The sequence below is a fragment of the Aptenodytes patagonicus genome, chromosome 4, assembly GCF_965638725.1.
Source record: "Aptenodytes patagonicus chromosome 4, bAptPat1.pri.cur, whole genome shotgun sequence".
Classification (NCBI taxonomy): Eukaryota; Metazoa; Chordata; class Aves; order Sphenisciformes; family Spheniscidae; genus Aptenodytes; species Aptenodytes patagonicus.
This window is the reverse complement of record NC_134952.1, coordinates 66,810,483-66,836,009: the sequence shown is the minus strand read 5'-3', so window position 1 is coordinate 66,836,009 and position 25,527 is coordinate 66,810,483. Positions and strand designations below refer to the sequence as shown.

Below are 25,527 nucleotides of genomic sequence, written 5' to 3'. Positions count from 1 at the left end.
AGTGGGCACAGAGCAGGGTTGTTAGGAGCTTGTGGGAGAGACCGCTCTGATAAAGGAACAGCATTTTTACACACAACAACAGAGTAACTTCTCCTGTTGCTCATATTGCCCGCTTCACCATTTCCAGTGTGGCTAGCAAACGGGATTACATGTGTGTCGGGTCCTTTGGCATCTCTTTTCTCTCCTCAGCTGTGGACAACCCCTGGAGGACTTTTTTCTCCTTGGGGTGGTGGGAATGCACGCCACTGAGTGGGCACGAGACAACCACAGTCTGCTGGAGGCACAGTTCTGCAACACACTCATCTTCCCCAAGTGCCACCACAACCAACAGGATGATTAGGTGCAATTTCACCAGCATAGGTGGTAGCAACTCTAGGGACTGTTGTGTTCACTGATAGGAAACAGAGGTCTTAACTATTTCATAGGTATGTTAATTTTCAAGTATGCAAGGCTTTGGTCTAAAAAGCAAAGTAGAGGCAAGACACTTGTAAGACAAGGGACGGCAGGGCTGCGGAGGAGTATAGCGGTGAGCCTAAATTCAGGAGGAGGGAACACACCAGTGAAATGCAGCCCACTCTGAGCAGCAGGGAACCTGCTGGGAAACCTGCCACTCAGGTAAAATGTGTGATGTTAACATCGTGGTGATTTAACTGGTACTTTTCCGGGGCATGGATGAAATCATTTCATGTGTGAGGTAACAGTATTTTTGCACCTATTTGGTCATATGTGCACCTTCTCAAATGCTACCAGGACTATGCAATGGTCTTCACTAGCTGCTAGGATGCTTGTAAGTCTTGTATGAATACAGTACAAAGTTAATTATGATAAAAGTAGTGATAAAGGAAAGAACAAGATCCCAGGAGTGTGATTCCTGAACAATGAGATACTTACCCATCCCAGGTTACAGCCAGCTAAAAAAGCTGGCCTTGTGACGTTCTGACCCAAACAGCTCTTACAGGCAGCCTTGGTGTTTACTAATTAGTGATGAGTCTTGCTAAGCAAATGAGAGCATAAAGCTCATGCTTTTAACTGGAAGCCATCTGTAACGTGCTCTTCTGCGTCCCTCTGCCAAGGAGAACAACCGTGACTTCATGGGTTCGTGCTCTTGTCAAAGTGCTGGCAGAGCCCGCCTGCAGAACGGTGCCTGGGACGCTGGCCAAGCGCAGGCAGCCCAGCTGAACTGAAGGAGTTCCTTCAGCATCCCCTAGAGCCTGGCCAACCTCATCTTTGGGGTTACTGAACTCAGAAGGCTGCCTTGGCTTTGGTTCCCTCCATAGCATCAATTACATGCCCACATATTATCCTGTGAAAACCCCACTCTGATGGGCTCAGTACAGCCTTTGCATTATTGCAGGTATTTTGAACTGAAGGAAAAAATACCAAGGTAGTACCTGTCTGCAGGCCACTGGGCGAGAAGACTTCACAACCAGCTGTGCCTTGTCCGACATGCCACGCTGTCTTTCATCACGCCCTGCCAGCTCTACCAGACTCAGCCATCGCTGAGAGCCTTTGGCAGGCGGAGATGCTATACTTCATTCAAATGTCACCGCTACCGATGTGGTTGGTTTGGGGCAGCTCCCAATGAGGTGCTGCGCTGCAGCTCGCTTCCAACTTGTTCAGCTAAAAGAAAAAAAGGCGAAACTTGTGGCTTGTCCTGGCCCTGCCCTACCCACAAAGCCCTCTGGCTTCCCCAGCCCACAGGGAGAGGGTGGAGACTCCCCAGGGTGACAGAGTGCGGGGAACCCAGCTCCCGGTTCGCCCCCATTTTGCAGCAGATGTGATGACACGGGTGGGACTGCCCTGCCCTGCAATCTGAGCGAGCCGTTGGGGCTGCATTCCTACACACCACACTCTTCTCTTCCCTGGCTCCTGCTTTCCTTCCACCGCCTCTGCCACCTCCTCAGCAGCCCTGAAGCGCTGACCCAGACCTGCTGGTGGTAAGTGAGTCGGTAGCAGCAGTTCAGCCCTTTTATTGAGATAGATTTAACTCGGTGTGGTGGCTTGCTTCCTCATCCATGAATTGCTTACTCTGCCATCGTTAAGGAATTAGATTCAGCAGCTGTTTTCCTCCAACAGCCAAGGAAAACACAGCGAAACACTTGCCTACCTTTTCCCAGCTTTTCAAGTTATTTTATTGAGAAATTTGGCAAGAAATTCATGAAAATATGTTTTATAAATGGGGGACGAAAGCTTCAAGGCTTCAAGTAAAACCAGTAAAAAGGTGAAAAGTTGTTAGAATATTTTGCAGGAACTACTATACTTGGAGTTTGCCCATGCATGTTAATGCACTGCAGATAACACGCGTGCAAATGCCTGCACACAGAGCGCTGCTCACTCGGTCCCCAATTAACACACAGGGCTCTTTTCACAGAAGGTAGGTTACAAATCCCTAGTAAATCGGTTGGCAATTAACTTACAGATTGCCTGAATGGCATTATCCTTATTTACTCAAATGGTTTTAATTTCCTAAGCATGTTCCTGAGAAAGAGAACTGTATGGTCCTGGGCTGGCAGTACTAGGCTCTACTGCCCTCTTTGCATGCCCACATCCATTCTCTGGCCAGTCTACACCCTGTAAATGCATGCGACTAAAGAGGAAAAAAAAAGGTATACTTACAACTTCCGTGAATTTATATATATCCAAAGTCTAAAATGCACATTTGTAGTACATACTGTACTGTTTCAGCTTGCAAGACTAAACTTTGTACCCATTAAAAATAAGAGAAGTAATAGCTCACTTAATTGTGGTTTCTCTGGCAGGTTCAAGTATTCAGAAAAAAGAAAACAGGCTATTTTTTTAAAGGGTTTGAGCCAGCTTCCTTTAGAAAACTGCTGAAAGCTGCTTGTGTCTCTAAAACTCTTCCTCCTTAAGTAATTTCAATGCTTTTTCTCTATAGAGATAAAAATACTTTGAATAACTGCCTGGATTTTAAAAAATCAATTAAAATGCACTTCTGAATTTTGCCATTCCAACTTTTTACTACCACTCCTATAGTGTTGTTTTTTTCTATTTGAACTGCAAATCCCTCTGGTGCCAAAAGCTTTGCAGGAAGACTGGCAGGAATGAATGTTACTTAGCTTTTTATATAGACAATATATCTTAAGGCCTAGAAATAGGTTTACTGAAATTGCTTGAAAGACCCCAGGTATGGTATTGCTGTGGTTTAAGTAGGTTTAAGTCAATGGAACTTTGTAGTACATTTTGTTGTTGTTTTATGTTTTTGTTTAGTGTCGCTGTGTATGTAGGGAAAATGAGACTTTGTACTTTACAAGTCTCAGAAGAATACACAGGAAAGTGACCGTACTGAGAGTTTCATTTTCTGTGCATCGAAACAGTGGGCAAAGAGATTTCATGATAGTTTTTAAGAAAGTAGTTTCATTTTGCCAGTAATAAAAGGTTACATTTCAAGATCCAGTACTTTGCCTCCTGACGAAATTTTCTGAGACTATGTCTGAAGAAAAGGTTTTTCTATTAGGCTTGAACTGAAATTGATGCTGAAATCAGTGGCAATAAAAATATTTTAGAAAGATTCAGGAAAACAAATGAAATTTGTAAAAATTCCCAGAGAGTTCATAAATTTTATATTTAGCTGATGCAAAAATAATGTATTATACCCAGAGTTGATATGATGAGGATATGAAACACTTTATCATATTAACAAATATTTCTGAATACAGCAGGCAGTACCTATTATCATTGAATCTCCTGCTCATTTCTGATCTAAAGTAGGTATTTGTAAGCCATTGGCAATGAATTCTAGGAAACTTCATTTCAAGAATTTTAGTTTGCATAGAAATTGATTTGATTAACATTCATCATGGCTGTTTCTTTGTCCTGCACATGATCTGACTTAAAATGTTTCATGGCTGTATGTCACATTAAACGCAGTAAATAAAGGCCTAAAGCAACATTAAAAAAAAATCCATTCCTAAGAAGCAATTGCAAACAGCTGACAATTATATTAGCTGTAAAGGAGCATGCCCCTGTATTCCTATGGTGAAGTTTATTGCTAGATCAGAAATTGAAAGGTTGGTTTGTAAAATACCAAACTGTTTATCTTACTGCAAGTACTTACCCCACAGTGGAAAAAAAGGTCTCCAAAAAGAGAAAAGCAAATCAAAAGCCTAACTCTAGCACACAGGCATTATTTCTGCTGTTAGCACTTCATCTTCTCCCAGCGCACAGTTAGCCGAGATCCAAATCGCCACTCTTGAAGGTTTCCATGAGTCACCCAGGCAGATCCATGGCTGTCCCGATCTCGTGTTGGCGACAGTCCCACTTGCAGGGAGAAGCTGGGATATGGGATTTCCTAAGGCCCCTTCCCACCAGCATGTCCAGAACTCTGTCATTTTGTCATCCCAAGGAGGTGCTGTGACAGAGTCCTTGCAATGGCTACACTCCTTTGAGAAAAGAGACGGCTAACACAGATTTCATAGAGCAGCTGATAAATAACCATTCAAGTTTTAAGCGAATGAGTATTCTGCAATTTCTTTCTGCAATAAATTCTAGTAGCTCTGAAAGTGTAAAATGCTATTTTCAGTATTAACCTAACATCTGAAATAGAATTTTTTTACTTTGATAAATGGCGTATGCCCACAAATACACCTTTCCCTGCAGGGGCAGCCATCAGGAGGAACAGCACACAGGCAAATCTGTGTCTTCCACCTACAGCATCCCACCCTGTCACTGCAAGTAGCACGAGCGCACTGTAGCCATGAAGGGCCAGAGGTCCAGCTAGACCTGAATCCAGCCTCTACTCATAGCTGCCAGTAACCAATGCCTTCACAAGGGACAGTATCAAAGAACACTGTTCTTCTCTGGCAGATTTGGGCAATCAGTGGGCTTGGGCCTTTCTGAACTGGACGTTTCCTGCCGACAGCTGTATTAAATAGCCATTGAGGGACTGTCTGCTATGGAAATGTCTAATCCTTCTCACAGCTGATTTATTTATCTAGCTTCTGCAATGTTCTTTGCAAAGATGAGTACAATCTAATCATAACTCAATTGGTAAATTAAATCTAACTTCGACGTACTGTCTGTTCTTAAGAACAACTCTGTGAAAGTAGTGTGATCCTGTATTTATGAAAATAGTTTCTGATCCTGTGCTTATTGTCTGCCCGTCAAGTTCAGTCTGGAAGATTAAATCTGTTTCATTCCTAAATTAAAAGTTTGTTTTCTAAAGAACATTTCTGAAATTTCAGTGCAAGTGCTGAGTTAGGTTTTTATGCTGGTCTTTGGAAAAAAAAAACACACCCAAATGAAACAAAGATATAACTATCCTGTTGATAACGCCTGAGGTCAGACTCTACCTCACTCTCCCCCATTTGCTCATAACATTGCATCAGTAATACTGAAACACTAAGATGAGAAAAAAATCTGATCAAGTAAAATACTGATCTAGATACCTTATAGATGCAGTGATATATCAAGGTCAGAGTCACACTGTCTTCTGAAGAATTCTGCACTCACATCATGCTGCTGGTTATCCAACAGTTCAAGGGATTTTGTAATGTCTATCTGTGGTGTTGACTCTGCGGTTGAGTGTTTAGTACCTTGTTTGACATACTAGCAAACATCTGCTCAGTGTATGGTGAGACTTTAAATGAAAAGTTCCCACTGTGGTTCTGAATGCACATCTCTACTTTACCAAAGCACCCTTTCAAATGGCAATGATTGCTGTCCAGCCAGATTAGCCCAGAAATTACTTATAAATAGCCTTATAAAATTAGCTGCCCTCCTGCAGGTAGGTAAGTCTTCTCTGGCACAAGTAGGGAAGAGTGTAGGCAGTTTAACAATAAAAGGCCTCCAGACTTTAAATGTTGCATATTCAATTGATGTTCAACTTACTCAAAATCCATTTTAGCTTAAATTAAAGCTAGTCCCATTGTAATTATATTGGGAACACAGTTTCTTTTCATTGTAGGAAAATTGGGCCATGATTACTGATCACTAGAACATTAAGACCTCATATTTTTGCCAGCACAGAAGACTGCAGTTTTGTCAGGAGAGGCAACCTTGGGCTAGATTTGGGATAGCATCGTTGGGAGACGATGAAGCAGCCTTTACATGCAGATAGGCCTGTTGCTGAAAGTAGGGCTTCCAGCGCTTTCACTGTGCTGATAGCCACAAAGGACGGTTCAGCCATCTGTCAAGAAACCTTAGCAAACCAACAAGATAAGGACTTGGTTTTTTATGTGACCATATGACTGTGTTAGATTAAAAGGCTTTTTTTGCGAGGCTCATTTTATTAACTGCTCTCAAATTCATTCAGCGTGTCTGAAACAGCCTCATAATTTGCCTTCTTCCTTGCTGCAAGCGGTATAACTATGCTAAGGTACGGGACTGATCATCCCAGAGCTCCTAGCTGCTCATCTCCCCTCCCAGTTCCCATGAACTACTGCATTACTAACATTTCCCCTAGTGACAACTAAAGTAATTAGACTCTGATGAGTCAACATGATAGATAAAGAGAGGCCAGATCATGCCTCCCAACTAAATGACCCTGTGCCACTTAGGAAGCACAAAGGGGACAAAGGTCTGCATGCACAAGGGACAGCCAGGGATGCCCCCACGGTGCAGGTGGATGGCTCACAGGCAGGAGCCTGGCTGACAAGGGAGGTGAAAAAACTTCAATTATTCCACACTACCTTCTAGTTTTTACATGGAAAGCAGATCCAAGGAAGATAATTACTTGGCAGCGGTGTCAGTTTCCATGTTCCTATACCCTTGGCAAAATTATTTTGATTAAAAAAATAAACCAACAATTTTTAGATTTTGTTACCATTGCGCAGGAGCTCTAGAGGTAGGAGGAGTATCTTTACTTTCAAACTACCCCTTTAGAACAGCATCTAATGGGCAAACTCTAAGCACATTCAAAACTAGAAAGAAGTCTGACAAAGCGGATGGGCAGAAGGCCAGGTCCTTTTGGACCTCAATAATTTTGAGCCGATCTTTTGGTGAGTCACCTGTTGTACCTGTGGTTTCCAAAAAGCGTGCAGTTTATGTACAGACCTCTGCCAGGGACAGCCCTCCAGAAAAAGCATAATGTCATGCTAGTGCCCGCTGTGAGAGGTACCTACTTCCTCGTACCGGGAGAACAGATGCAGCTGGTGCCCACGGCCAGGTGCTGCCGCAGGGGGACTGCTGGGGGGGGCCTCTGTGAGAAAGGACCCGGGGTTGCCCCGTGCCAGACACAGCCACCTCCAGCTGGCACCAGCAGACCTGCTGCTGGCCAAAGCCGAGCGTATCAGCAATGCTGGTAGCACCTCTCTGAAAACCTATTTAAGAAAGAGTAAAAGACACTGTGCAGCAGCTGTGAGAGAGGAGTGAGAAAACGTGGGAGAAACAGCCCTCCAGACACCAAGGCCAGTGAAGAAGGAGGGGGAGGAGGTGCTCCAGGCATGGAGCAGAGATTCACCTGAGAGGGCAACTGGGTGGGCATCTGGCAGCCAGCCAAGGTCAACCCACCACGACAGACCATCAGGGTGGAGGGAGACTCTTCTATCTCCCTAACACTGCATGTGGTGTGAAGCAATGTGGCAGACCCAGCTGCCCATCAGCTCTGTGTCATCTCAAGGTCTGAGCTCACACGACCCAAACTTCCTATCTGAAAGAGAGACACCTAGATGGACATCTACAAGGCCCACAGTAGGTCCAGTGCCAAACACTGGACCCAACAGACACATCTTTTCTCTCCATACCTAATAAAATCTTCCCCCTTCATGTTTTTTCATTTATAGAGGAAAAATGGCAGAAGGCCAGCCACACCTAAGTATTCAGATGTCAGACTCGAATACAAATGGCATCCTCAGCAGAAAGCAGTCCTCTCCAGACTTAGCTGGCAGGGGAGGAAGCATACTAACTTTCCACAACATCTGCTACCATGTGAAGGTGAAGACTGGGTTCCTGTGTTGTCAAAAAACAGCCAATAAAGAAGTTTTGAGACATGTCAAGTATGTATTTAAATATCTCTTTAGAATATGTGTATATTTTATTTCTGTCTGGAGAGTTGAGTCCACTCATGTCACTGAGCCACTAAGCACAATATACAGAATTTGATCAAGATTTAGAAAAATTATATGTATGTATGGTTGCTTTGTGTTTGCTTAAACTGTGCTTAAGCTTCCTGCTAGGCCCCAGTGGTCCTCAGTCATTGGAGCTGAGCCTGTACAACAGAGAGCTCATGCTGCTGGGCGCCATTTCCCCAGCCTTCCTGGCCGCTATCAGCACAGGGGCACATGAGCCAGCTGTGGTTGTTTTACACTACCTGGCAAGTCTCCCACTGTGCCGTGGTGTTTAACTGAGATACCAACAGCCTGTCCTCAATGTTTGCGTCTCCTTCCCTAAGGTGGCCTTTGGGAAGGTTAATTCTGGGGGGTTTAACTTAAAATGTTTAAGACAGTAATATAAACTAGGGTTAGGTTAACTTTGAAGAGATGTAAAGTTTTCTCTTTTTTTGTTTTTTGTTTTTTTTTTCCCAACATTGAGCACTACTGCACTAAAGGAATCACATCGTTATGGCCTTTGTTCAATAATCTATGCATAGAGTTTGCCCATTTACAGTTCAGTAGTTAAGCTAAGTGGCAAGTACTCATACAACATGCCATTCCAAGTCACCCATGACTTTCAGCTCCCTAACTCCAATTTCTGTCATAAATATTCACCCTTTTGTGTAGCTCTGTCTGTCCTGCTCTTTGCCCATGCAATTTCCACACCTCCTAAACATGAGCTCTTAAAATCTTTCCTACTCTCCTCAAGAGTTGTATGTTATGGTAACTCAATTGACTGACATTGGTCATTTGCAATGATGTGAGCAGAAGGCCCCTCTTGTGGCTTATTGTAAAAGACCAACGTTTAACACACATTACGCTTTTCCCTTTTGGAAAATGCAACATTTGCATTTGTTTTGTTACATACTGGGTTTTTGTGTTAAAATCACATATAACATAACATAATGTATGTATAATGTGTATGCTGCTTAATCTGCGGAACCATAAATTTCCACAATAAGAAATTGAAGGAAAGAAATATGCATCAGGAAGAGCAAAACCAAGCCTCCTAGGTTGCATGTCATTAGACCCTAAGAACAGCTGTACTGGGCGAGACCCACAGCCAAGTAACTCAGATTGCTGATACCTGGATTGCTGATAACAACCAGTACCAGAGTGCAGTTCAAGATAAATCTTGTATCATAACATACATTGTATTGTGTTACAGACAGGCATTTGTATTTGCAGCGTGATTCTTGTGTACACCAAGGCTTGCTGAGCACAGATTTTAGGGGCTAGTCAGGAAAAATAGCAGCGATGCCTTCACGTGCTCCAGCAAAAAGATAAAAAAAAGGCAGCAGTATTTCCATATACTGTATCATTTCTATAGGGTCTTTTCCCCAAATACTTTAAAAACCTTTTCTATCTGGCCTTTGAGTTTCATGTGGCTTAAAATCAGATACAGAGAAACTATCAACTGCAGTTTCTGTAAGTACAGACAAATCCCTAGTATGTTCTGTCTACAGGGGCCATTATTGTCTCTGCTGAGAGAATAACACCTTTAGAACTGAATGTGGTTAAAGCAAGTGTGTGCTTCACTTCTAGAGATCCATGGGGGAAAAGCATGCATACAGGTTTTGCTAAATCTTACTCAAGTTTCTGTGTTGTCTTCATTATATGAAGATCAATTATTCTTGAATTAGGAATAAAAATTAAGGTGGAGTTTGACTGATCATAAATATTGTTTGTGATAAGGCAGCTTCATTAATTCCAAAATTAATGGGATGCAGAAGGTAGTTCTACAGATAATTTACACTAGCCTACCCGATGAAACAGTAAGAGAGATAAAAACACCCTATGTATTTTGTAAAACCTGTCTGTTTTTTCTTACAGTGGCATCATGAGACCAGGACTGAATGCAATTTTGGGACCCACTGGCAGTGGTAAATCTTCGTAAGTGCCCTCTTTGCCCTACACAGAAATTACACTAAGGAGAAAATGAATCTGCACATATTTAGCAGTAATGGACAATACTTTCAGGGAAAGATTTTGTTTTCATTTAGGTCTCTGCAAATCTCACTGGTTTCTGAGAAATACCTGAATTCAAAAAAGACAATCAGCTTACATGACAAAGATGTAATTCAATTTTAGTCCACACTTTTCTGATACACGATCTTTACATCTCATTCTCCGTTAAGTTCATATTATTGAATGAATGGACACAAATGCACCATGAAATTGCACAGATCTCATTTCCTTAGGGAACCAGGGCAAAAGAAACTCAGCCCTTGAAAGTTGCAGGGTGGGGGGTTTCTAAATAGCAAATGTTTAACATGGGATGCTTTTATGTAGCTGTTCATTCCACGAACTGGGTTTGTGGTTCAGAGAGCTTACCTCCTGCACACTCATCTGACAAAGTAACCAACTTTTCTCCTAGTCTGCTCGACATTTTGGCTGCAAGGAAGGATCCCCATGGGCTTTCCGGTGACATTTTGATCAATGGAGCTCCTCAGCCTGCCAACTTTAAATGTACCTCTGGATATGTAGTACAGGTAAGTAATTTTTACCACTGTACGGATTTTATTATCCCCTTCTGACTGCAGTTTTAAGAAGTTGCTGCAGTGTTGCAAGTACCTTGTCTTGATCCAGGAATCAAGGCTGGTGCAGTAGCAACTCTCCACACATCCACCCTCGCTGGGAAAGAGACTGTGCTTTGTATTTGAGTCCCTTTCCTTAATGCTCTACAGTCAATGGGAGCAGACGCTTTGGATCCCTCCTTGTTCTCCATTTGGGGGAACAGCTGTAGGCTACCAATATGCATGGAGTATTTTCCAAGTATGATGCTTTCTGGTAATATACAGCTTGTACTTCTGCTTGCTCAGGGACAATGTCACTAAGTCCCATTCTGAGAAAACCTTTGTCCTGCCAGGGTGGGCTGGGGAGAAAGACGTGTGAAGGACAAAAGAAGGAAAACCGCATCCCTCTTAATTTCTTTCCCTTCCCCACTACCCTTGCTCAGTTTATCAACACCTGAAGAGGTGCATCTATGTAAACCCCTTATAAAAGTACAGTCAGCATGTTACAGAAAGGTAGTCTCTCAAAACACACGTAACTCTGAACTTCCTACATTTGACAGATTTCCTTTTGCAAGAGACAAGCAGCTAATATCTAAAAAACCTACCCTCCTTCCTCCTTTGCTGAAACAAGCTCAGAAGAACTTCACCCTACCCCACATGGACCCAACCTCTCTTTTCCTTCCTTCTTTTCTCCCTGCTCTTACCTGTGGTGGGCTGAGGCTGCATTAACAAACGCACAGTGATAGTGACCTGAGCTGTAGCTGCTCCTTAGGTCCCTTTAGCCCTTCAGTATCTCACTCGACATCTCCAAAAAACTGAGTAAGGTAAGAATACATGAGGGATAGTTTTGAATAAGTTGCTATTTATGCATTTTGATATCATGCATGATGGAGGATGTTCCTATATTGCGTTGCTTTATGAATAAAGGCAAATATAATTACGTGCATGAAGTCAACTCTCTGCTGTGACACAGGCATTAAAGATGCACCTTACCACATGTTCTGGCAGTTGCTACTGTCCCTCTGCATACAAGGACAACATAAAACACAGGTAGCTGCAGTTCTCAGAGGAAAAAATAGAAATTGCTAAGTGACCACCAAGTAGCTACGTTTTTGTGTTTTGGTTTTTTTTTAATGAAGGATGATGTGGTGATGGGAACCCTGACTGTAAGAGAAAATTTGAAGTTCTCAGCAGCACTCCGTCTGCCAAAGTCAGTGAAGGAACAGGAAAAAAATGAACGAGTGAATCAGATCATCAAGGAACTGGGTTTGAGCAAAGTGGCAGATTCCAAGGTAAGGCATGTAAATATGGTGCTTAAATAGTGAACAAATATTGTGATTTATTTAATTAACCAAATGGCTCAGCATGGCAGATTAGAAGAAAGTAAAACCAAACATTACTTCAGTAATACAATAATTATTAACATTTCTGTATGGCGATCTGTACAGACTCCATGCTGATACTGCCATATGCTATTACATTGCGGGGAAGGGGAAAGGTAGCCTGTGGTTGGAGAAAAACAGAACACCTCAAGTAATAGCAACGTTAAGAAACAGCCTATGTGTGAGGTAACATCTACATCTGTACCTGAGAGTAGGGTCAAAATTTCTTACAACTCTTCCCAAATGCTGCCATGTCGGTAGGATGCTGTTCACTCAAGTATTTGTTATCAGGCCAAATGAGACAAGTTTCTTGTTTTGTGGCAGGTTGGCACCCAGTTCACCCGCGGGGTGTCTGGAGGAGAGCGGAAAAGGACCAATATTGGGATGGAGCTCATCACGGATCCTGCCATCTTGTTTTTGGATGAGCCAACTACGGGACTCGATGCCAGCACTGCTAACGCTGTCCTACTGCTAATGAAAAGGTGATGGCCTTGGAAACAGCTTCCTGTTTTCACCACTCAACTCTGCTACATTTCAGTTATATTTGACTTAAATTACAGTTAGAATGAGCAAACAGGGAAATCAGACATGTAATTGTTTACCAGTGAGCCAAGGCTGCAAAGGGGGTAGGAAAAAGGCTGTATGAATTCTCTCACTCCAAAGCAGCTGCTCACAGCAGTACACAAAGCGCCTTGCAAAGCATGTGCATGCCAGGACTGCAGTTTGTCTGTGATAGCTGTCACGGACAGCTTCATTTATTTTCATGTCTGCCTGGGCCAGAAAAGTGACAAAAACGCCTGTTGTACAGTCTGGTAAGGTGATCGATTTTAACAGGGACGGTAGTTGGAACACAGCTAACTGTTGCCCTATCACAAAATCTCAGGCCTATCTTTGGGAAAACAAGCACAACACACTCTCTATTTGCAAATTTTATATCATTTTGCATTTACTACAAGCAAAGAGGACTCAAACGCGTCTCTCTAGAGCTTTCTGTTTGCATCAAAATCTTCCCAGGACCTTCCCCTCCAACAACATTCTCAGCGAGAGGAAACTTTCTTTTCTCACACAGACACTACAAATATGACCGAAATATTTCCTTTTTCCTTTCCCCTCCCCTCTCTGGCACACCAGAGGTAAGTTAATCAAACTTAACCAAAGCTTAACTGAACTTGCAAATTCTCTTATCTAAATGCTGAATCGACTTGCAAAGCTAACATCTGTCATTCTTCACATTCAGGATGGCAAAACAAGGAAAAACAATAATCTTCTCCATCCACCAGCCTCGGTACTCCATATTCCGACTGTTTGACAACCTGACGCTGCTGGCTGCGGGGAGGGTGCTGTACCACGGGCCCGCTCAGCACGCCATCGAGTACTTCCAATCTATTGGTGAGCACAACTCACAGCGGGGCCAACTGCAGCAACATCTTTAGTTTGCACTAACTTGAATAAAATGCCAATAACGCTTGATCAGAATTGGATATAGTCTGTATTAGCAAGCCCGGGATTTTAACAGGCTAAGCATTTCTCTCAGTGTTTCACCTCTTGACCCATATGTGGGTTTGGATAATAGGGCTGACCTCTAATCAACTGTTCCTGGGCGCATCTTAATTAGACAAAGCCCAGGCTAGGGTTGAGAAGGGCACATTGCCAGCTGTCACCTTGCTTTCACTGATAGAGCTGTCCGGCAGTGCTGTTTGTCTCTTGGGTAAGCACGGACCTTTTGAAGCCTGCAATGCTTACGGTGCAGGCTGCTCAACAGGCACAATGGTGTGGCTGTGTTCATGATGGCCATGCATAGCCTTCTGCCAGTCTCACAACCACCACTTAGGGCTTGTAATGCTGTCACCGCAGGCTATGAGTGTGAGCCATACAACAACCCTGCCGACTTTTTCCTGGACGTCATTAATGGAGACTCCACTGCAGTGGCAATGAGCAAGACCAATGAAACTAACACAGGTATGAAAACCAGAGCTGAGTGAAATTGTAACAACATGTATTTTGCCAGAAGGTGTCCAGCAAAACACAGAAGAATCACTTACAGGTGTCAAACAACCGATAACCGTGTTGTACAAGCATACGGCTATTTGTATGCATGAGAATATTACGTACTGCTGATCCATGTTGCTTTAAAGGAAAAAAAAAACCCCACACCGTTCCTAAATCCTTTTTGTTATACATGGAAAATAATTAGCATAACCTGAAATAAGTACCAAATTCACATACAGCCCTACTATATAAAATATTCCTGTCTATGCAAGAATAGTTTGCCTCTCATAAATAGGTATTTAGTAATTTATCATTGCTATCCATTTCTTCATAAACTGACCTGTATACTTTAGTGTCACACTCAAATTACGAGATGTTAAAGGTGAAAGAATATTTTCCTGTGTTGAAGTTATAATGTCTGGGAATAAAAGAAACTGTTTTGTTACCTCTCAACACAGAGAAAGAGCTTTCATCTTTGAGGCAAACCAACTGAAGTCCTGCAGAAGCAGAGACCATAAATCAGAACAATTGTTCCAGTTAGGGGCATAATTTGATGCAGTTATACTTTGTATTTTTTATCTAATGGAATGGTTTATCTGTTATGAAATTACTGTTTTCCTTCCTCTGAGTAGGCTGGGAAGAGGGTGTACAGATAGGGGACCAGTGTTCTCCTGTTGCTTCCCTGAAGTTGTGGTAAGGCAGAAATTATCCCAAAACTAACAAATCAAATCTCACCTACATTCAGTAGCATGCTTTTTCATCCTGTCTGTTGCCACTCATTAATAGCACACTCTCTTTTCACATGAATGAAAAGGGAAATGAAATGATGAATATGCTATGTGCCCAAACACAAAACATTGTTGTTTTGTTGGGGAGGTTTAGATTGGACATGAGGAAAAATTTCTTTACTGAAAGAGTGGTTAAACATTGGAACAGGCTGCCCAGGCAAGTGGCTGAGTCACCATCCCTGGAGGTATTCAAAAGACAAGTAGATGAGGCGCTTAGGGACATGGTTTAGTGGGCATGGTGGTGTTGGGTTGACGGTTGGACTCGATGATCTTAGAGGTCTTTTCCAACCTTAATGATTCTATGGTTCTATGATTCTTAGTCATATGATTTAGTTTTAGGTAGTCCTGCGAGGAGCAGGGAGTTGGACTTGATGATCCTTATGGGTCCCTTCCAACTCAAGATATTCTATGATACTATTCTATGATACTGTGATATCTTTACCAAAGAAGCAACCAGCATTTTACAAAAATGCTGACTGTGTTCAGGGTGTGACTAATATTATAGCTGGCAACACACGTTGTTATTTGTCATTGGAGAAGCACACACTGGACTACAGTTGAGAAAAAAAGGAGCTCCAGCTGAAATTTCTTTATGACAGACTCAAAAGTCTGACTGAAGTAGACACATGCAGGATTACCTGGATCTAAAAGTCTGGGAGGTCTAGGATAATCTCATCAGATCTGCGAAACAGATCACTTACAGAAACCTGGGGGTTGGGGGGGGATCACTTTTTGATTAAAAGTCAGATTGCTGCCAGTTTGCAACTTCATTGGCAGACACGGGTTTACCTAGCCAGTCTGCTGTGAAGCTGCTGCCTGTGGGACAGGTTGCACAGACACACACAGAGGTTTGGTCTTACTTATACCAACTCTTCTGAATTGCATGCCATGAGACCGAGTGCAATGAATCACTGGAACTAAATGTGCATATTAATTCTTCTGGTTCGTTAGGAACTCTCCCACCCCAGCATAACTCTCCTGGCTGAACTCCTAAACACTCTTCCCATCCCTTACAGAAACGGTCGTATTTCCTTTTAATCTTTTCAGCAGAGAGCACCGAAGAATGCACTGAATATGATAAAACCTTGGCTGAGAAGTTAGCAGAAAAATACTCCAACTCTACCTACTACCAAGAAACAAAAGCAGTATTAGAAAATATTTCTTTGGGAAATAAAAAGAAAACAAAAGCAGTTTTCCGACAAATCACGTATGCCAACTCCTTCCTTCATCAGCTGAAATGGGTGTCCAAGCGCACATTTAAAAATCTGGTAGGAAACCCTCAAGCTTCTGTAGCTCAGGTAATGCTATTTGTATCTATCCTTTTGTGGTATACGTTGAATTTATTCCACTCCTGTATTAGATAAGTCATTGGGATGGTTTTGCCTCTTGATATTTTGACTGCAGTAAGCATCTGAAAAAAGAGTGTTCAAGGTCTGGAAATCTGATTCACTAGAAGGTGTCCTGAATGCTCCCAAATAAGCAGCATAAGGGACTGTCAGTAATTAATTTTGGACTACTCAAAGACTTTGGGAGGCGAGATCTTTTCCAGCAGGGTATTCTGTTGCTCCCGGCCAGGAGCAGATTATCTCCCAAGTAGTTTCACACATTTGCTCCAGAACATTCTTCCACTCTAATTGTCCAGGCTTGGCACTGTGGGGTTTGGCCTCAAATCTTCTCCCCTGCCAGGAAAAGTTAAAAGACTGCACTTGCATACTTAATTAAACTTCAGCACACAATGAAGTGCTGGCAGTTGGCTCAAGTGTAAAAATATTTTCACAGTCTCGTAATGTGCGTGTTGTTTGGTCAATTGACTGTTCATAATGGTGATGACGTCTTCTGAAGAAGATATGATGAAGACCACAATAGGGTCTAACACCTGCCATGGAAGATGAGCATGTTCTACATGACTGGCCCTGTTAGTGCTGCTTTTTCAGAAGAATCAACACCAAAAGTATTGATTTCTTCAAAGCTGCACATTGCCTTCAAAAATAAAGAATGCCTGGCTGACCTCTGCAGAATGACTAATCCTCAGGAATCCCCTAATTCATGAGCCAAACTCTGCAGTCCCAGCACCAGCAAAACTCCCACTGCAATTCTCAGCAATTCTAGAGGACCCAATAGAAAAATTGTTCCCGAGCCAGGGGTATAAATTATCTTCATCATGGTTTATATAATGAGTGAAGAAACAGCCAGTGTGGAGGGGAAATGAGTCCAGAATCCCCGAGGTTAAAAGGCTTTGAGCATGTGTGTGTGTCTGTATGTTGATACTATGGAGATCCTTAATAATTGCTTTGTAAAAGCTTGACCTTGTGACAAGAATTAGACTCTCAAGGATCTCGTAATACCCTAAGGTTTCTCACAATCTTTTCTATCTCCCCACCCTCATTAGGGATGGATTTTACAAGCATTCTTTTAGGGGGTGCATGGTTCATTAAGCCTTTTTTCATTAATCTGCTCCAAATTGGTCTTGATATGATCCCTGCTTTCCACTGCAATTGGCTTAGGAGCTGAATTATCCCTGACATTTGCTCCTTTCGGCAGGATCTTAGCAATAGGGTACCATGGATCAAGGGGTTTATGGTGTTAAGACTCATGCATTGCTCACACTTAAAAATGACAGAACTGCCTGATACCATCAGTTTTGCTGAGATTTTTGTCATTTGCATTTAGCATTAAAAAAGTGTGATGTACACACTTCAGTCTTTTAAATTATATATTTGAGGCAGCTGGTATCTTTGCTATTTAAATTGTGTAACAGACTGCAAATATCACTACACCTATAGCCCGATCATAGTATCTTGCTCATGTTAAAAACAATCCCGTGAATAAGATGTGTGATAGAGCCCAGCAATTACACACTGTGGAGCATGAAAATAAACTGTCATCCCCAACCCGGCAATCAGGAAAGGCTGCTTTCGGTTACTGGTTGCCAAGCTCAAAGTAGCATTGAGATGGCTCCAGAGAAACCCCCGCAGAAGAACTGCACTGAAGAGCTGTGGTCAGCCCTAGAGCTGAAGTTACCCTTGTCACTGACAGCAGATGGGGAGTCACCGACTGTCCCAAGGAGGATGAATGGTGGAGAGTATTCGTAGGGAGAGAGGACTGATGTTGCAATACATCACCAATTAACTTAATCACGACATCCAAGAATGGCTGAAACAGTGGGGGGGGAAAGGAGCTTGACTGAGGTTCACATGATGCTGGGGTTCCTCTGGGGAAAAACATTATTCCCTCTTTCTAACCTGCCGCACCAAGCCCCTGCTACTGTCCTCCTCCCATCACTGGTGCTAGCACCCTCCCAGCACTCCCAGAGCAGTTCCCTCAGGCCATAGATCTGGCCCAGCACAAGGTCAAGGAAAAGCTATGATACTGCTGCAGGTATGTGCCTCCTGCTGGCGCCACCACAGAAGAGTGAGAAGCAGCTGAAGCTCCCGTACTGTCCCTCCTTTCTAGCCGTCCCAGTGCCTTGCCCGCATGAGCGAGCAGTGTCTGGCCGCCGCCGAGGGCAGGTGGCAATGGGGAGCTGCTGTGTCTCACAGACACCTCTCGAAGGATACCGTGGCGCAAGACTCAAAGTACTGCTGTGCTGCAGGTTGCTAACCGCCCCATAGACTCCCTTCCCAGCTTGGATAGCTCTTCTCCTTTCCGAAAACACTTCATGTCAATCTACACTCACCCGTTACATATTTCAAAAAAATTACTGAAGCTTTGAAAGCAATGAGAATAATACTTTTCCTCTTCTTTTCTTTTTTATATTTAGCTGTGTGTTACGGCTTTCCTGGGACTGGTTGTAGGTGCCATTTTCTTTGGACTTAAAGAGGACTCCACTGGACTACAGAACAGGTTAGCCAGTTTAGGTAATGGATATCCAAAAATTTGATAAAGCTCTCTCATCGTTGCAATAGAATAACGAACAGCTTGGAGGCTGAGAAGGAACCTGCAAGCTCTTTATGAAATATATCTACCTCTTTAAAGCAAATGCTTCCCTTCACATCAGTAGGTAAGGCCAAGCCTATGTTAGTGTCTTCGAAGTGAGCAAGTTCTGAGAGGGGGATGCAGTTCTGCCCTGCCATGCTGTAACCTGGACAAGCAGTCCAAATGAAGCGAGTAACGCTACTTCTGTAGGATGACATTTTTCAGTGCCAGTCAAGTTGCTGAAAATGCTGAACAGCAGACATCATATTAAAAAGGCTTAATTCAGCATGGCAGCATTTTAACTTATTTTCTGCAAAGATTTCCCCAAGATAACAAGATTAAAGATTAAAATATACAGACTTGGCTACATAAACCTGGGTAACTACAGCTGTGATCTTGCAACTGCTTCTATATACACACTTGAGTTTACCAGCAATAAGTCAGAAGGTGCATCTAAAGCTAGATTTTAAAAATATTCTGGTCTATGTATCATTTTGACAGCTGTATGTACATGACCTGACAAATGGGTTTGCAACTAAGAAAGCTCTGGTTTCTTAGTCTTGAAACACTTCACAGCATTTACTTAAAGATGGCTCAGTTTTAAATTGGATATGAAAGTGTGAAAGCAAAGCCTTAAATTTTAGTGGAAAAGGTGAAAACAACTTCTCACATTGCTTATTCAGTTCCTCACAGTTTGCATCAGACAAATCCCTCACAGACTGAGAATTTTTAATGTGTCAGGAAATTCCATAAAAAAAAAAAAGGGAAATCGGTTCATTTTCTATCCCTTGACTGCATCAGAGAACATACTATCCTCGCATGCAAGTAACAAATACTGCCTGTACCACCCGTCTACTTCAGGCTTGTTAAAGACTTGTAGCCAAGCCTCTTCCTGTGGAATTCAGCATGGGAGGTCAAATACTGCCGAGCTCCAGGCACTACGGTTGGATTTACATATGCTGTAGTGGAAACACTACATTTACATGACATTTTTAATAACAGCTTGCTGTTTTGCTTTTTGCAGAGTGGGTGCAATGTTCTTTCTGACCACCAACCAGTGTTTCAGCAGCGTCTCAGCTATTGAACTCTTTATTGTGGAAAAAAAGACATTTACGTAAGTAAAACATACAAAAAAGTTATCAGGGACTACTGTTAGAGAGTTTGTTTTTTTTCCCTGCTGTAGCTAATTGTCATTTAAGTACACCTAGTGCAGAGTTTTCAAATTATTTCACTGTTAGTGCTCATTGCAAATGTACTCTTTTAGCCTGTTAGTGAGTTGTCTGCAAATCCCCAAAACGGTAGCTATGATTGCAAATGGCTCAGAGTTTAAAATTATTAACATATGTAGGAAAAAAACCCTGAATACTCAATTTAGGTATTGATAAATAAGTTTGTGACTTGCTAGTGAGGACAGTAAATATCTAACTGGATTCTTTAAAGCTATGCAAATTACACTGGACAGAAAAGGAAAATTATTTAAGCTTTACCCTTTCTGTTTTGATGACACGACACATACATTTACCAAAAATTATGTGCACAAGTATCCATATTCATTTGCATATGAAAATGCCACCATTACTATAGTGTGTGGACATTTGCATTACAGCCTAACCATGAAAGAACTCCTTTTTTCCAGTTTGAGCTAGAATTCATTTGTCTCCAGATAAAAATAATCTTACTGGTTTTTAGTGGTTAAATTTGTAGTATGCTGTATTTATCTCTGTGTTCCAGACATGAATATATCAGTGGGTACTACAGAACATCTGCATATTTCATCTCAAAGCTAATGGCTGATTTAATACCCATGAGGACTATACCAAGCATCATCTTCACCTGTATAATTTACTTCATGTTAGGCAAGTATGGTCTCCTACAGTCCCATTACAACCCCCTCAATAAAGGGGGCACAAATCAACAAGGCACTCGCGTTTAATGTATGTGCATGTATACATGTATATTTATATAGGCTAAACCACTACATCCGCATGGCAGTGGTTACTGTGCTTGCTTTTAGCATACCATGCTGTTTACAGAAAAGACACACTTTCAAAGATTTAAGCATTCATGTCAGAATCTGTGACATGTCTCATCTCCACTGTCCCTAGAAGGAAGCGTGCCATAACCATTACTACATAGGTTTGGTTTATTCCTTTTCATTTATGGCTATCTTAGCTTCCAGTGACTTTTACAAGATACCTTTTCCGTCCTTGCAAGAACACCTATCAAAGAAAAAGTTTTAAGAACTTAATATTGTGTGAATTAATATCAGCTTGTTCTTTTTGGTGAAATGCCATCTGGTTAGTGAGCAGACTTTGAAAATTGCTGGCACCAACTTTTGCAACCCTAGAAGACCTTCAAATGTCATCCTCAAAATATGTCCCAAGCAGGCCATTTTCTTAGAGTAAGGTTTCAGATCACGACATCCTTTTGGGATGTCCCAAAAGCTTGAAAGTGCAAGCAAAATTTAAAAATAATCACGGTTCGCTTTGGTCTGAGTTTTTTTCCACAAGGAATAGGAAACAAGGCCGCATCAGCAAGTGGCTCTCAGACTGCGAAACTGGAGTGAGATAGACCTTGCTACCAAATCCATAGCCACCCAAAAGCCACTAGGTCCATTAGGAGAGCTCTGATGGAAACAGGTGAAATGCTGTACAACTGCTGCTCATGGAAGTGCACTAGAAACTTCTCCTTTGATAAACAACTTGAAGCCACAGTGAAGCCTTCACCTTGGACTGTGTGGAGTACAGTACTGTAACTTCTACCCATTCTGCTATCTCCAGTGTTACTGCAGTTACCGGCATACTACTTATTCATCTTGTCCTCCGTTGACAGGGCATACACATATGGACTGTCACAAGCCCCACCGCAGTCTTGGGTCTCAGTGATGTAGCCTATGCTGTCAGACAAAATGTATTCTGTAGGCAGGATACACTACATAAGTCAGGATAGTGTTCAGGTTATGGCAGAGCTTTTGGCAGGATCATACTGAAACCCTTCTTGTTCTGATCTTTAAGGTTTGAAACCAACAGTAGAAGCCTTCTTTACAATGATGTTTACCCTTATGATGGTGTCCTACACAGCCACTTCTATGGCACTAGCCATTGCAGCAGGACAGAGTGTGGTCGCTGTAGCAAACCTGCTCATGACTATCACATTTGTTTTTATGATTGTGAGTAGCATTATTCAGTTTTCTAGACTGCATCCTGAAATCCTAGAAATGCCGAAATCTAGAAATCCTACCAGCACAGAGTTCAGCTGAATTCTGCAAAAAGACCGCGGGGTTGAGCGTGTCAAATATTCTGATTTGTCTGATTTGAATATTCTGATACTGTGGGGTCGAATATTCTGATTTGTCCTTTTAACTAACAAGAACCAGGGGGCTGGGGGGCCGGGTGAAGGCGGGAGGTAGCGTGGTTCCTCTGCCCTCTTCTCTATGGCTCTGGCAGCCAGCGTACTGCCTGGAAAGTAGAAAAGCAGCCTAGAGCTGCATTTCATTCACTCTCCTTTAGCTTTGCCAAAGACAAATTTGGCTGGCTGAGGACATGACCCGCAGCCTCCTGCTCTCTGAGACCACTACCGTAGTTGCCCTCCTCAGCTGCAGAGCCAACCATCAGGCATGTTAGAACCAGACAACACACAAACAGCTACATTTAGAAGACAGGCACCATAAACAATGAGGCAGTGCTGAACCAACAGCCAAAAACCACGTTGCCTCAGACTCAGGGCACACAAGCAAAACCGAGTGCACACCTCCAGCAGCTCCACACCCAAGTAACAGCAGACAGTTCATGTGAACCCATGTGGGACCCACAGATGGGAAGCATCCGGGTTTAATGCACGGGTGAAAGCATTCCCCATTACTCATTTCAGGAGAAGGACCACATGGGGTTATGGCCCAAAGCTGGGTAACAGAAACGATTCCTTCCCTCTCCCGTTCTTCCACTAGAAGAGTTTCTTCCTCTAGAAATGCCTTCCCACTTGTTCTTAATCTGAAGCAGCAGAGTCAAGAGCTAGAGAAGAACACGTGGTAACAGCACGTAATTTGTAATTTGTTTTGTTGTTGTTTTTGTTGGGGCTTTTTTGTAGATTTTCTCTGGGTTGCTGGTCAATCTCACAAGCATCATGTCCTGGCTCTCCTGGCTCAAATACTTTAGCATCCCTCGATACGGAATGACAGTAAGTGCTGTATTTTCCTGTGTACAGACTTGGAAAAGATTTGCTAGAAAGGAATGTCTTCACTCATGATAAAGAAAACTCCAAACTTTATGGGCTAATGAGCAAAAGGTAAGCTACTTAAATACTGCAACCTCAGAATGTAGTGCAGCATCTTGAAACAAGAAAGGCTTCTCATCCACCAGCACCCACTGCTGTTTAGAAGAGCTCATTTCTGCAACTTGGAAACACCTCATATGAGAGAGACACTAAACAACTACATCCAACGGAATGCAGTTGGACGAAAATGATACAGAGTAAAGAACAATGTTACCCCTAACAAACAATTCTTCACTTTTACATCAATCAAACAAAAACTTGTCAAGCTAAAACTTTTCTCCTAATTTTTGATAATTTAAGCCAGGGTGATGTTTCGCAGGGAAATTTGGGCTTTAATATGCCTGTGCAGAAATAGTCTAGCCTGGGGGAGGTGTTAAAGGCTGGTGACGTGCGGGCATTACAGGGTGTGGACTGCATACATTCCTCTCTTAAAAGAAAAAGAACCGTGCTGCTTGGTTAAAAAATGGGGATTTGGCCAACATAATAAATAGTGATACCATCACGTTTTTAGAACAGATTTGAATTATATCTCATCTTGTTAATGTATCATTCCTTTACCTACTAATTTCTGTTGTCATCGTTTCTTTTATTTTAAAAGGCTTTACAAATCAATGAATTGACTGGTCTGAACTTTTGCAGCAGCAGCAACATCACAAATTTAATCAGCAACAGTATCTATCGACAGATAAGCCAGCCGTAAGTATTTTGGTACATTAAAATGAATTCCACCACCAGTAACTTACAAAGTCCTAGACCATTAGTCTGTTTGAGGTACTCACTGATGACCAGCAGAATCTGTGAGTTTTTATATGGAAAATGAAGTTTTGACTGGGTTTTTGCATTCTGTCTGCAAAGAACATTTTCCTTATTGTCATATTTAGTATTTGTAACACTAGAAATATCTGGCATGATGCTTCTCACTTTTCTTTAAGCTGCGTTTACTGAAACACATACACACACACTACAATTGTACAGCCTCACAAAATCCATTTCAGCTTCCTCCAGGAAACTGATTGTAGCTACGAGAAAAACAAATTTACAAATAGAAAATAAAATAGTAACACATAGCTGGCGTTTGCCTGGCCTACTGTAGACAGGAAATCACACTACAACTTCCAGGGGTCTTCCTAGATGCTTCAAACCGACTAAGTTTATAAATGTGTGTGTATTTATCCGTAGGTGGTGTACCGGAGATGAGTATCTGAAAAATCAAGGCATTGATGTGAGTAGCTGGGGCCTGTGGCAGAACCACCTGGCTCTTGCCTGCATGACAGTAATATTCCTTATCATTGCATACCTGAAACTGCACTTCATGAAGAAGTTCTCTTAAAACCAGAATGAAAAATGCAATTCCCAATGTTCAGTAGTTCGATAAACTGACTGTGCAACTGACTTGATTCTTTGAGACCTTCCTTTGTACGTTTGTTTATGATTACACAAGTCAACAATGTGAATGCCATCCTTGTATATTAAATACTTAGTATTAATGTACTTTGCTGAAATGTCTAGCATGCCTCAGTTCCCTTTGCCATAAAAAGTACACAACTATTCATTTCTTCAAGAGACTATTCAGTCTTTCTGCATGTTCTAGCTATGAATTTGTTAAACAATGAAACTAGTATTTAATGGCTTAACCTGGAAAAAAAAATGGTTCCATACTTTAATTAGCACCTACATTCACTGGCAAGTAATTCAGTCCAAAGTGATGTGTATCAGGACACCAATGCAGTCCCAACTGCTAATGTGGTCACAGTCCACATGAGACAGCGACAAAACCATCCTCTCCATCCCAGTGCACGTCTCATGCCCTTTTCTATTTGGGAATCGTTACTGCTCTAGAGCATACTTGATTGATGCCATCAAGTTTCTTCTTACCAAGCGTGAGTGGCAGAAACACTATTTTTTAAATAAAGGTGACTGTGTACTTTCTTACTCTGCCAGTTTGCATAATCCTTGTACTGAAATTTGCATTTTCTCTGCATAACTGCAAGTCATCTTCACTGTCCTGTTACTGCTGCTATCGTGAGTTCTTAGTCTTCTTTATGGCGACCAGTTTCAAGTGTACAGCTAATCAGGATGCTACCACGTTTGTAAGAGTCCGTAGGTTGCAGTAACCCTTTCCTGACCGGCCAGCTTTTCCCCTGGCCATACACAGCAACGGTAGCTCATCTCCTTCCACTTGGTACAGATGCAGCAGCACTTCCAACAAGGATCTCTGCCCTTATCACTCCCCATTATTATTTCATGTAATAAAATTTGCTCGTTTTTAAAGACCCATTGCTTAATTTTGGCTGTGGTCTACGGACTCCTCACCAGTCATCCCTCCTCTTGAGTTTATTTAGGAGGTGCACGTGCAGTACAGTAACATTATGGGGGAACACTTGCCTAGCTGTACTGCTTCACCGATGTACCTGCCATCTTCCAGGGAAAATCCACACGCAAGGCTTATCCTCTACGTTGTAGCTGACCCGGCTTTCTCCTTGTATGCAGCCTGTGCGTTGCAGTAAAACGACACCAGCGGCTCCGAGCCGAGGTTTCGCCATGTGAGACGAGGGAGAGCGGGATGAGGCGGGATGAGGCGGGGTGTGCCGCCCTACCGTGCACCCTCCTCCGCCCC

The 25,527-nt window shown here is 42.4% G+C and overlaps 1 protein-coding gene across 1 annotated transcript; it reads left to right on the top strand.

Annotated features, from left to right (window-relative positions):
• Positions 1 to 1,746: 1,746 nt before the first annotated feature.
• ABCG2 (ATP binding cassette subfamily G member 2 (JR blood group)) lies at positions 1,747 to 24,486 on the top strand. Its single transcript, XM_076337656.1, has 16 exons — positions 1,747 to 1,937; positions 7,740 to 7,952; positions 9,882 to 9,941; positions 10,426 to 10,540; positions 11,704 to 11,856; positions 12,271 to 12,428; positions 13,184 to 13,335; positions 13,801 to 13,905; positions 15,771 to 16,021; positions 18,484 to 18,566; positions 19,663 to 19,752; positions 20,370 to 20,494; positions 21,653 to 21,807; positions 22,725 to 22,814; positions 23,509 to 23,606; positions 24,090 to 24,486. Exons 2-16 carry the CDS (start codon positions 7,747 to 7,749, stop codon positions 24,238 to 24,240), a joined length of 1,992 nt encoding a protein of 663 aa, XP_076193771.1. The 5' UTR covers positions 1,747 to 1,937; positions 7,740 to 7,746; the 3' UTR covers positions 24,241 to 24,486.
• Positions 24,487 to 25,527: the final 1,041 nt, after the last annotated feature.